The following is a 13711-nucleotide window of genomic DNA, read 5'->3' as shown; positions in this document are numbered from 1 at the left end:
CTCATAGTTAATGCTCAAAAAATATGACTTTAAGTTGAATTGAACAAGGCTAGCAAATACTGTGAACAGATAGCTTATTCTGTAATTGTCTCAGTCCTCAGTCTTCTGACCTGCAAAATAGATTAGTAATAGATCCACCTCTTAGCATGTACTAAGGGTGAAATGTGATTATTCATGAAACATACATAGCATAGTACCAGAGTAATGTTCAATAGTGTTCAATAGTAAGTGTTCAATAAATGCTAGCAAGTATTACCATTTTTTTAAGTTTATATATTTATTTTGAGACAGAGAGAACATGCATGTATGAGGGAGGGAGGGCCAGAGAGAGATAGAGAGGGATAGAAAGAATTCTATGCAGGCTCCACGCTGTCAGTTTAGAACCTGATGTAGGGCTCGATCTCACCAACTGTGACATCATGACCTAAGCCAAAATCAAGAGTCAGATGTTTAACCAACTGAGCCACCCAGCAAGTATTACTATTAATATTTTGAGTCTGGTGGACCATTTATCTTCTCAAACTGATGTATGAGCAAGCATTTTTACTGAAGGCTGCTGTCTTCATTAATAAGGTTTATAAAATCTGACTGCATGGTAGTTTTTATGTTTATATTTATTCTTTATTGTCTTTTCAAAACCGATTACTGGGTAGGCAAGCACTATACCAGTGTACTACTCATAGTTAAGGAAATTTAAAAAACACTATATTGAAAGCCAAATGTTAATAGAGACAAAATCTATGAATGTTTGATTCTTTATAGCCATTAGTAGGAAGTCATACATTGCATATTGAGTTGGCAATGTATCCCAGGAATGGTAAACTACAAAAGATTGTGGGAACTGTGTCTCCCTGGTACCAGTGTTGTCAGCCTGGTGTGGGAGAAGAGACAGGGCTGGTGAACTCACATTCCTCCAGGGGCCAGGAAGTTAAGGGTATGAGTGAGGTCGGTGCAAGCTGGAGAGTGAGCATGTACCATTTAAAGGCATTTAAAATTTTTTAAAAAATAAGTAAATAAATGCCCGTGGGCCAAACATAGCATGTTGCCATTGCTCGTTCATAATTTTTGAAATGAGAAAGAAAGCACTGGCTACCAGGGTAGGAGACTTGAGTCTTCATTCCTTCCATGGACAGAGAGAAGTATGGCTCAGTATGTTAAGAGCAAGAACTCTGGGCTCCAGTCTGCCTTTGCCATCTAACAGTGCAGAAGGGTCAGAGGAGAAGGATCTGAGCATGTGCTGGGAACTTAGGTGCCAAAAGTTTTACCTGCTGGCTGCGTGACCCTGGGAAAAATTTTAACCTCTCTATCCTTCCATTTCCTCACCTGAGTTTTTGTGAGGATTAGCTTAGTTCCTAAGGGTAAAGTAAATAAATGGTACCTGGCATACAGTAAGTTTCAACAGGTTTCAACTAACTTTAGCAGTTTTGTTTAGAGGTTTCTTATGCACCAGACACTGTGCTGGAACCTTATGCACCAGACACTGTGCTGGAGCCAGGAACACAAACATAATAAGATAAAATACATTTTTAAGGACACAGGCGATAAGTGGCTATGAGTCACTAGTAAGTGCCAGGTGGGTAGAAAGTGCCAAGCAGCCCTGATGATACATTTCATAATGCTGAGAAAAGGCTACTCAGAAGAGATATTTCTAGAAACAAAGAAGTATACAAGCAGCAAGAGCTAAGAAGCACCCTATGTGATGCCAGGCAAGCCACTTTTCTTCTCTGTTGCGTTCATTTCCACATGTGTCAAAAAGGTCAGGTTGAATTAGTGATACTGGTTTCTCTAGTAAGTGTCAAGGTTGGGGATGTTTCATAGCTGAAGTGTGGCTTCTGAGGCTGCTAAATTGATGGCAGGGACATGAGCGAAGAGAGCTTTAAGGTATGAGGCCCTGGGGCTACAGAAGACAGAGGAGAAAAGGGGCATGACATGAACATAGAGGACGGGGGCCGCTGAGGCAGGGCTACAGTGGGGTGAGAAAATCTTGTCAGAGGGACACAGTCTTTGGAGATGATTTTAACTGTAGACTTTCTTCTTCTTCACCAGCATCTACATGCTGACAGTGTGGCTCTGTCCTATGTTGAAATCAATGGCAGTATGGCTCGATCTGTCCTTCCCAGTGCCTGTTAGGTAGACGTGACGTAACTTTCTGAAACAGGGCATCATTAGGACCTGGTTTTCCTGAAGGACACTCTTCAGTGTAAAACCCTGGGGTTTGGATTCAGGTAGACCTCAGCTTGGGCACTAACAACCTGTTGACTATAGACCTTACGAAGTCAGCAGGGAGAAGGAAAAGAAAATACAGAAGCCCCAAGGACTGGAGCTGGAAACCAGATTCTGCCCCTTCCTGTCCCTGAGGAACAGGGACACACCTTGTGTGTGCCATTTAGCCTCTCTGTACCTCACTTTCCTCATTGGTAAAATGACGTCACTGCCTCCCACCTCGGCTTTCTTGTGAAAATTAAATGCCAACTTCTGAGAACAATGTCTGAGATCGAGGGCTCAGTTTAGAGGAGCACCAGTAGAAACTCCTAATTGAGAGGAAGCAGTTACTGGAAGGGTGGGAGTGATAATTAGGGATGAGAAAGGGAAGAAGTGCAAAGCAGACAAAAACACAGGTGTCCGCTGTGCCTGCCCCATATTAGATATGAACTAAAGCAAATGAAAGCTAGCAGACCGTTTAGCATTTATGTGCTCAATAAACAAGTACTGAATCTTAGAGAAAGAATGGATTTGAAAAGCCCTGTTCTGCACGAAACTTGTTACAGTGGTGGTGTTATCCTGCAGGCCATCTGCTCTAATTAAAATTTCACGGGGCTGAGGAATTTAGTGCCCTAACCTCGGGCCCTCTGGTACACTTGGTGTTTTGTTTGAGGTTGATGTATTTGGAAAGATTAGAGGAGGAAGAATTCTTTGCCAGTTTTTAACTAGGCAGATATGGAAGGTTTCTGCTAGAATATTTTTGCTCTCTGGCACTGGGGGGTCAGAGATTAAATAATTTGCCGCTGGACAGATGTTCTGAAGAGCTAATTAAAAAACTGACAAGTACCTAAGACCTCATCTAGTAAGATTTATATGCCATCCTCTACAGGAAGATCACAATCACTGCAGCTGAAAATCACTATATTAAATGATACTTCCAGGAAGTTCAGTATTGAAATAAAAAAAATGGCATTACAGACATTCTTTATTATACAAGTGTGTCTCAAGTCTGTATGCATATTTTAAAGAAATGGAGACATTGGTATGTCTGGGATGAGGGCCTCAGCAATAGATTTTTTTGAACTCTTTAAATGATTTGAATATGCAGCCAGGATTGAGAACTACTGATCTAGAAATAAAACTATTTTAATATCTGTATTAATCCTGGGAGACACTGCAATGTAATGTATGGGAACAGGATAGGAAGTGGAATGAGGTCAGTTTTAGCTGGAAAGACGGATTGGCCACAGTCACATACCACTCTGGGTAAAGTACTTAACTTGTTGAAGGTCGAAGATTCTTTACCTTTAAAATATGGCTATTAGCAGGGCGCCTGGGTGGCTTAGTCGGTTAAGCGTCGGACTTCCGCTTAGGTCATGATCTCGCGGTTCGTGGGTTCGAGCCCCGCGTCGGGCTCTGTGCTGACTGCCAGCTCAGAGCCTGGAGCCTTTTTCAGAGTCTGTGTCTCCCTCTCTCTCTGACCCTCCCCTGCTCACGCTGTCTCTCTCTCTCTCTCCTAGAAATAAATAAAGATATTTAAAAAAAAAATCTCTTTAAAATATGGCTATTAGCTTTTTAATAAATTTTTACGAGGATTGGATGTGAAGATTATGTCATAAGTAAAGGACCTGCTATCTGCCCAGCATGGAGTATTTACTCAATTGTCACTCTGGTGGTCACTACCGTTTGTTTTTACTACGGTGATTTGTTCGGAATTTTAAGCCTTTTTCTCAAGCATGGTTATTAATATGAATGAAAAGATTGTGATCAGAGGCACAAAAATGAGCACACATAAGCCTAACACAGTCTGCACAATAGAACATCTTGTCACACTGCAATTTGTAAATACATCGCAGTCAGATTCAGCCTGAGTGTACGTATCATGAAAGTCATAGAACGTATAAATTTCCTCCTGGAGATATTACTACACTCTAGAATAAATGCAAATAAACATCTCCAGGTAGTATTTTTGCACCTAAGCCAGCAGCTATGTTTCTTCACAGTCACCTAGAAAATGTGGACTTGGTCATATGGGCTTGGTTGCCAAATAGCTCAATCAATTATATAGCAATATAATTGCCCAAACCTGTAGTTTGATCAGGCGAGTTTTGATTTCCATGCTAGCCATGGACAGAAGGAGACAGAGAAGTTTCCTCTGTCTTGCCATTCCTTATCTGAGTCTACACCCTTGGCTGTGACCTCAGTCATATATAGAAAGACAGTAGGACCAGCAATACAAATGAACCTTGCTGGAGGCCCTGAATACATGTTCCTACCTTTTTTTTTTTTTAAGACGGGGTTTATTTTATTTTATTTCATTTATTTATTTTGGAGAAAGAGAGCAAGCGAGCAAGCACTGGGGAGGGACAGAGATAGAGGGAGAGAGAGAATCCCAAGTAGTCTCCACACTGTCAGCTCAGAGCCTGACATAGGGCTTGATCACACAAAGTGAGATCATGACCTGAGGCAAAATCAAGAGTTGGACATTTAACTGACTGAGCCACCCAGGCACCCCAGCTCCTAACTTTTTTTATGCTGGAAACATGTGCCCTGGCCATAGTGTTCCTTTATTTGTTTGGGGAACAATTTTGGAGAAGCTGAGATGACGGTCTGGCACTAAGCCTGTACTCTCAGCATTTTATCCCTTACTTTTTGTTGTAAGCATACAGTAAATATTGTGGTAGGTATTAGTGTTTACTCTTCTCCTTGGACTCGCACCTGTCCCCACCACTTACCAGTGTGTGTCTTGAGGTCAGCCAATTACCCCTTCTCAATCTGTTTCCTCAGCTGCAAAATGAAGGAATGGAATACACACATTATTGTGTTCTGCTGATAATAAAATGAGAATATAGTGATAGCATTTATTACATGTTTATGCTATGTCCTTGTCTGAGTAGTTGTCTAAGTAATTCACATGTTCTCAATATTAGTATGTATTAACTTTCAACCGCCTAAAGTAGGTCTCTTAATTCCCTTTTTCCAGATGAGGACACTGAGGCATGGAGTGGTTAAAGTAATTTTTCCAAGGTCACACAGCCAGAAAGTGGAGGCGCTGAGATGAGTTTGGCTTCATGCCTGCACTCAAAACACTGCATACCAGGCCTTTTTGTAGAGGGCATGGGGTAATTAATAGTGTTTGCTCCTCTTCTGAGCTTCCTCTGATGATTTCTGATCTGAGATAGGTATGCCATGGCAACAGCACCATGGCTCACCCGATAGGCATTTGCTAAATACTTATTGATAGATTAATTGATAAAACAATGATGAGGATGTGTACAGTTTTGTGTAGTAATGGATTTGTATCATATTGTGTTTATTGACACTAGACCTGCAGAAAACCCTCAGTGTCTCTCGTGGCCCCCTTAGCATTCAAGGCTCTTCAGTGATCTGGTGCAAGATGCCCTTTCCAACCTCATTATACCTCTGCTATTTATACAAACCTTGCTGGTGTTTAAGCTCAGTTAAGGATGGGACTTATTTAATCATCTTTTTCTTTGTATGTCTACTACTTAGTGGGAAACTGAATAATATCAGTTGAATGAATGAATAAATGTGCTCACCATCATGAGCTGCCACATTGTTCCTCTATGCAAAAAACCAGGTGCTAGCACTCCTTGGCTCTGATGGTTTCCTTTGTCCAGCTCCATCCTCCTGGGTCCCATGTCCTAGTCCTGACACCGACTAGCCTTTACCAGGTGTGTTAAACTTCCCAACAATTTTGCCTGCATCATCTTATCTTTTATGAAAATGATCCTGCTAGGCTGCCACTCGTTGGGCTTAGGTTTTTGTTGTGTTTCTTATAATGGTGGTGACTTTTCATAGATTTATCCACACTTGCATTTCACTTGCCTTATTAGTAGATTTTGCCAATTTGCACATTAATGAGAGTAAACTCTATTTAAATGGCACGTTAATATATGAGTGGAAGTTTAAGGAATACTACTGACTAGGGACACCTGGGTGGCTCAGTTGATTAAGCGTCCAACTTCAGCTTAGGTCATGATCTCATGGTTTGTGGGTTTAAGCCCTGTGTCAGGCTCTGTGCTGACAACTCAGAGTCTGGACCCTGCTTTGGATTCTGTCTGTCCCTCTCTCTCTGCCCTTCCTCTACTCACATTCTGTCTCTCTCTCTCTCAAAAATAAATAAGCATTGAAAATTAAAAAAAATACTACTGATTAGTCTAACTTAACATGATAGGTGAAGGGAGCTTTTTTAATCCTTAAGATTATGTTTTTCCTACCACATAAACATGTTTTTCTTCTAATGTATGAAAGAGAAAGGAGCTAAGATTTATTTAGCACCTACTATTCCTAACACTATGGTAAGAACTTTTTTTTTTAATATTTTTATTTATTTTTAGGAGAGAGAGAGAGAGAGCACGTGAGCAGGGGAGGGTCATAGAGAGAGAGGGAGACACAGACTCTGAAATAGGCTCCAGGCTCTGAGCTGGCAGTCAACACAGAGCCCGACGCGGGGCTCGAACCCACAAACCGCGAGATCATGACCTAAGCGAAAGTCCAACGCTTAACCGACTAAGCCACCCAGGCGCCCCTATGGTAAGAACTTCTATTTGTTATTGCAGTTGATTTTCAAAACAATCCTGGAAAGGAATAAAGCGTGATAAGAGCCAGGCTTTGATGTCAGAAAGACGTAGGTGTGATTTCTGGACCCCAGCCCACCCACTGCATGAGCTTAGGGAGGTCTCTTAATGATCCTAGCAGGCCGGGTCTAGGGACCCAGAAGAGGTGCTACTGGATGAGCCAAGAGGATGTCTGGCTGAGCATAGGATGGAAATCAAATGTGAGCCAGCAGGAGGTGAAAGCCGAACTTATTGAAGATGTAGAAAGAGCAGATGCAGACGGAGTGTCCAGGAGACTCAGAAAGGAAAGGACCATGAGTCTTGCCTTTGTTTCGGGTCTGGGGCTTCTGGTTGAGGGTAGGCGGTGCAGCCATGTATGTACCCTGTCAGGAATCTAGGAACCAGTTAGGACAAAGACCAGGGCCCAGGTGTCATTCACTGAAACCAAGGGTCTTTGGTATAAAGATGTCTAGTGCTGGTGGTCTGGAATATGCATATGATAGTTTAAGACACCTAGTAGAGGCCAGTTGGTGTCAGGATGTCTCATCTGGTCCTTCCTTAGATGTTATTTCTTCTAGAGAAATCATTAACTCCTTGTCCCTTACAAGGAGGACATGCACTATATGCATTCTGAGGTGTGTGTAAAGTAGGGTGGGGGTGCAGGTCTTGGCAGAACTAGAAGCAGGAAAAGGAGCAGAAAGCAGATATGTATGGAGTCCTTCAGTTTTCCGGTCTCTGAAATCTACCTAAACTTAAGTTTTCTTATCTGTAAATAGATATAAGGACATCTACTGTTTGGGGTGAGATTTTATTGCCTCCTTCCCTACATGCAAAGCAGTCGCCAAACGGGAACAAAAGTGTTGGTTTATTATTTTTTTTTTTTAATGTTTATTTCTGAGAGAGAGACAGCATGAGCAGGGGAGGGTAAGAGAGAGAGGGAGATACAGAATCTGAAGCAGGCTCCAGGCTCTGAGCTAGTCGTCAGCACAGAGCCCGATGCGGGGCTTGAACCCACAAACTGTGTGATCGTGACCTGAGCTGAAGTCGGACGCTTAACTGACTGAGCCACCCAGGCGCCCCAAAAGTGTTGGTTTATTAATGTCTGAGTAAGCATCTTAAAACCACCCAAATGTAGGGCTTCTGCAGAGAGATGTGCTGGCCCATGAGGCCAGGGCTCAGAAGGCTGAATGAGGCTACTCATTTCCACTTTCCTGTAATTGGAGTCAATAGAAGACCAGGACCAGGCTTCTAATCGGTGACATGCCTGAGTGGCTGGGCTCAAGAGCAAACATGGAGCTGAGTCTCTCCCAAAGAGCCAGGCTCTTTCTAGGTCAAATTACTGCCTGAGAGCAGATAGTTCAATTGTGACCCCTTGGCACAATAATCGGCAGAGGAAGAGTGGCAGAAGGCGTGCCCAGCCTAAGCAATGATATGAAGGCACAGTACCCCACCCAGCAGGAAACGGGGCAGAAGGAAGCTGTTCTCTGTGGACTGGTTTTCATGAAATGGGCACATACTTGAGCTAAACATAGCAAGGCCATCCTCAGGCCCAGCCTAACAGTAACAGCAAAATCAGTGAGAACAAAAAACAGACCCTTACCTTATAGAGCTTTAAATGGGATTAAATAAATAATGTGTATAAAGTGCCCAGCATGTACACATTGGCCAAGCACCAATGACCACTGTACCCTGTAAAGAGAAGCAGTTTTTCATTAGGCAAGTATTATCATCAAGACCATTGCACAGCTGAGGAATGGAAGGCTCAGAGACATGAATTCTGGTCTGGTATAAAAACCAATAACAAAAGAACATCACAAACAATCAAACAAATACTTTTACCTTGATTTAGATTTGGAAACCCTTGGAAGCATTTTTTGTTAAGGGACTAGATATGAGAGAAAATAATCAGTCTATTTCCTACAAGTCCAAAAGTTACTTTGAGCTTTTGTAGTAGGTGAGCTCAGAGATGGACCTGAAGGACGGGGAACATGCTAATGAACCTCTGCCATAGACACCATTTGGAAACCATCACTACTTCTTATATTTTGCATGTAGTGTGACTTCATGAAGTGATCTCAAAATGTATAACCTCAGAGATCAGTAGTTACACTTCAGATTGGACAAGTTCTTGTAGTAAAACAAGTTGACAAGAAAGTCCTTATCTCTTTATATTGACTATGAGGAAACACATTAGAGAAGTTCAACAAATTTGATTTTACTGGAGATCAAGGGTTTTTTGTTTAGGATGCTGGTAGTAAATATTTTGTATTTCTCTGCTTTCTGTTAGTGGGGGAGGGGGAGCTATTTAATCTAGAGTAACCTAATAAAGAGCATATTTGATATTTAAATGTTTGCTCCATATATTCCCCAAATTGAAGCTTCTTGAACACAGATTCAAATTTCTGATTTCATATGTTTGTGTGAAGAGTTATATCTCTCTGGATTGTCTAGGTAACATCACAGTAATAACCTTAAATGTCAGTGACTTCAAACAATAAGGTCATAGTTCTCACCTGTGCTACATGCATCATCATGGGCTCCTCTTGGTCCTCATTCATAGACGTAGGCCAAGAGAATTTCCATTTTTGTGCTTCCACGGTTGCAGAAGCAGGGAAAAATAAACATGGCGAATTAAGCATTGCCTTTTATTACTTCTTTATGAAAGTGAGACCATGGGGCGGTTAAGCGTCCAACTTCGGCTCAGGTCATGATCTCGTGGTTCGTGGGTTCGAGCCCCACGTTGGGCTCTGTGCTGACAGCTAGCTCAGAGCCTGGAGCCTATTTCTGATTCTGTGTCTCCCTCTCTCTCTGACCCTCCCCTGCTCACGCTGTCTCTCTCTCTCTCTATCTCTCTCTCTCTCAAAAATAAATAAAACATTAAAAAAAAAAAAAAGTGAGACCGTCACTTCTCACATTTCATTGTCCAGTTAAAGTCACATATCTGTGACTAACTTCAAAGAGGTCAGAGCAGTGCGCTCCTCCCATTTAATGAAAGGCAGACAGCCAGAAAATACTTATAAAATCACTAATGACCACTATAAGAGGTGTCTTATTATTCCGATTTCAAATCAAGGTCATGAAAGTAGTTTGTGGAAGAGGACAATTATGAACCTAAGTTAGACTGAAGACTTAATGTATCTTATATAGTATTATGCTATACTGTAAGAGTATGTAAAAATAAGAAAATTGCCCTCTACCTTCAATTCAGCTTACTAAAAGTAAGAGAGCTTTGGGTGCTCTGAATGCTATTTCTCTTACATTACATAATAAATATTTTTGCTTTTGTGAAGCATTGAAAGGTAAAGCTTCTCAAAGGAATGTGAGGGAGGGGAAGAGAAAGAAGATGCATGGATAGGGTGTCCAAGAGATACTTCAAGAGAGTTGTCAAAAATATTGCGCTTTTGTCATATATAGGTCTCTGCTCCAGCATTATTTTAAAATATTGATATGAAAACTGTTTTCTTTTTTTACCCTATCTGTAGGAGAATATAAACATTGATGAAGCCTCCAGATGCCTGGTGAAACATATACTTGCAAACGAGTGTGACCTAATGGAGTCCATCGAGCCGGACATCGTGAAGCCCCATCTCACATCATCCAAGATTGTCAGCTGCTCCAGCTGTGCCAAATCCTAGTAGCCTTCTTTGCTGGCATATGATGGAAATAATTCCATTATCTCATGTCTCAATTCTTACCAATTTGAGTAAATGTCAGAATACGGATACACATGTGGCAAGCCAAAGATCTATGTCTGTATATTTCCTATAAGAGAGGAAAAATAGCAAATGTTCTTTTCATATTTTTCCCAGCATCAGCACGGTGTTTACAAGCTTGTTAAATATTTAGTCTGTTACAGAGTTCTGTCTTGTAGCCGACCACAGTTCTGGAGGTCCAGCACCAGCCCTGTTATTTGCTTCTTGGATTTGGCCAAGGCCTCCGGTCTTAAGGAGAAAGGGGAGAAGAGCAGACTAGCTATCAAGTTCAGCACCAGCTTTCACTTTGCCCCTGGTGCCTTTGTCCAGATTTCAATACACTCTCTGCTGGGCTGACAGGCCTATTAAGTAGAAACAGTTTTCTGCTCCAGAGATGACTTCCATTTCCAACAGCCCTAAGAGTTGTCTCCGATTTAGCCCCTCAGAGTCGTGTACACAGGCTTCCCATGCTTTTCTTGCTTTTATTGTCCCTTGCCATGTCCTGAATGATGGTTTAACTGAAAAGTGTGTGAAAAGACCTGCCTCCAAATGTGCCTTTCTGTTCGCTTTCTCTGACTTAAGCCATGAGGCTCTTCTGTTCATGTAATATATATTATATATATTTTCACAAGTGGAAAATAAAACATTACAAGATGCTTTTTCCCTATTTCTGAAAATGCTTTAAGTGTCTTAGTATTGTAAATTTTTTTTGACTGTGTAGCCATGGTTCTCAAGACCCATTTCTAAAATTTTATTTCAAAGTGGGGATGAGAAACATATACTTAAAGGAACTTCTAGGCGCTATTATGCTGAGATGGGTCTATCTATTTTTCATATCAGCATTTAGGCCAAGCAGTATATCTACATTTTCTTTTTTCTTTCTTCTTTTTTTTTTAAATCTTTATTTTTGAGAGAAAGAGAGAGACAGAGTGCGAGCAGGGGAGGGGCAGAGAGAGAGGCAGAGACAGAGACAGAGACAGAGACAGAATCCGAAGCAGGCTCCAGGCTCTGAACTGTCAGCACAGAGCCCGACGTGGGGCTCTAACTCAGACTGTGAAATATTGACCTGAGCTGAAGTTGGATGCTTAACTGAGTGAGCCACCCAGGTGCCCCTACATTTTTTGGTTAATCAGAGGAAGATATTTTCATATGTTCTAATCAGGAAAGGACCAGACCAGTCAACATACAAAGAAACAGCTAAAATATGCATGGTAATATTGTGGTTTACACAATGTGCTGAAGATAGGTACTGTTCTTTAATAGCATTTAATGGCATTGATATTCATAATATACTCACAGGAGCTTTGTCCTACCCATATTATCTTGATATTCACTGTGTCTATAAGCACCAACCACTCAGCTTCCTACTACAAATGTTTGTGACCCATTCCCTGAGGGCATTCTCTGGAGCATTTGACAAGTGAGGCAGGCAGATGAGAAGTTCCAGGAGTTAATGTCTATAGGAGCAGCTCTCAACCGATGATAGCAGGAAGTGGGATATGACTACCCTGGGTTCCTTGTCATTCAGGAACCACATTCTTCTTTTTTTAAATTTTTTTTTGATGTTTATTTATTTTTGAGAGAGAGAGAGCATGAGCAGGGGAGGGGCAAAGAGAAAGGGAGACACAGAATCTGAAGCAGGCTCCAGGCTCTGAGCTATTACATACAGCCCCATGTGGGACTTGAACCCACAAATTGTGAGATCATGACCTGAGCCAAAGTTGGACTCTCAAGTGATTCATTCTGAGGCATCTGAGGCATCTCACAGAGGTTCCAGTGGGAGTAAGCCCTGGTTCCCACAGGGGAAACCTTCCATCTGACTCATTCTGGATGGGCTTCCTTTTCTTTTTTCCTCACTTCCTCCCTCCTCTACTGGTCCTTCCTGGGTTCACTTCCCAAATAAACTCCTTTCACTGAAGTCCTTGTTTCAGGGTCTTATGGGGAAACCCAAACCCAGCCTAAGTTAGTTGGGCCAAAAGTGGCCTAAGAGTCAGATTCTCAACACCAGCTTCTTGAACTGAATCACTCATCACCCAGGTGGTAGCAAGAACCCACTTGCTGGTAGACAATGTGGTGGAGCTAATCCCTAGTAAGCTGTAGCACCTCTGTCATCACGTGGATTGGAATAGAATATAGATGGAAGGAAAATCTATTGCTTTTGGGTTTGAAAGACATGAGATTTTGGAGTTAACTTTTAGAAACTCTGTAGGAGAAAACTTACAGAGTTGAATCAGCTAACACTCAACTCAGTATTTGGTATAGAAGCTTGAAGACCTCCAAACAACATTCAGAATAATCCTCATTTCCCTTGGCTACAGGATAGACAGGATGGATGCTGAAAATCAGGCCTAAGATTTTAGGAGAAGCAGACTTTTATTTTTATTGATTTTTTTTAATGCTTATTTATTTATTTTGAGAGAGAGAGAGAGAGAGCACACCCACAAGCAGGGCTGGGGTGGAGAGAGAGAAAGAATCCCAAGGATCTAGGTGGGGCTCAAACTCACAAACTGTGTGATCATGACTGGAGCCAAAATCAAGTCAGACGCTTAACCAACTAACTGAGCCACCCAAGCTCCCTGAGAAGCAGACTTTCAAAGAGGCTGACTCCATAGAGCTAGAAAATTTCCTCCACTAAAGTCAGAATTTTTATTGGAAAGGAATCTGATGCTGAAATATAGAAGGAGATAATTTGGATAGATGCTCTTGAACCTTGAACCCAAAGATTCTTCTGAAACTGTGGCCCAGAAAAAAGACCTTTACCCTTTCCCAGGGGAGAACAGCCACTTGTCACATAAAGACTCTACCTGTACAGGATGTTTTGTAAGGTGATGCTTTTCTTTCTCAAGTTCTGCTCCCATCTGCCCTCATTGCTTCTGGACAAATAACTAGGATCAAGTCTCAGTGTGAACTGAGGAGAAAAGCATGCTCTATATTGAAGGGTGAAATGGATTATTAATCAAATGAACTACAGAGCCTGGCTAATAAGTACGGGTAGGAATCTGGAGAACATTCTTGAATTGGTCTTAAGATACTGCACCAGTGAGGACAGAATGTAGCACCAGATGATGGATAATCTATTTCTATGAGAGCACTCTTTAATGAGTTAATTTTTAACATTCTGGCAAGGAAACCTGGAGCTGATCCCAATGTGCTACTAGAATAGCTCTTTGAAGCTTGGAAACAATGTTGGCCTAAAATAAATGATGTGAAGGTGCCAGAACTACCTTGGCAAAGTAT

At 41.7% G+C, this 13711-nt stretch overlaps 1 protein-coding gene across 1 annotated transcript in view; it reads left to right on the top strand.

Annotated features, from left to right (window-relative positions):
• Window positions 1–11151, top strand: part of RAB38 (RAB38, member RAS oncogene family) — a 56928-nt gene extending 45777 nt beyond the window's left edge. Inside the window, exon 3 of the mRNA XM_039254347.1 lies at window positions 10265–11151. Within this exon, the coding sequence (XP_039110278.1) occupies window positions 10265–10417 (153 nt within the window). The 3' untranslated portion in view covers window positions 10418–11151. The remainder of the gene's footprint in view (window positions 1–10264) is intronic.
• The last annotated feature ends 2560 nt before the right edge of the window (window positions 11152–13711 follow it).

Source organism: Hyaena hyaena, unplaced genomic scaffold, assembly GCF_003009895.1.
Source record: "Hyaena hyaena isolate Hyena2069 unplaced genomic scaffold, ASM300989v1 scaffold_491, whole genome shotgun sequence".
Lineage (NCBI taxonomy): Eukaryota > Metazoa > Chordata > Mammalia > Carnivora > Hyaenidae > Hyaena > Hyaena hyaena.
The sequence above is the reverse complement of the archived record's forward strand: the minus strand, read 5'-3'. Positions and strand labels throughout refer to the sequence as shown.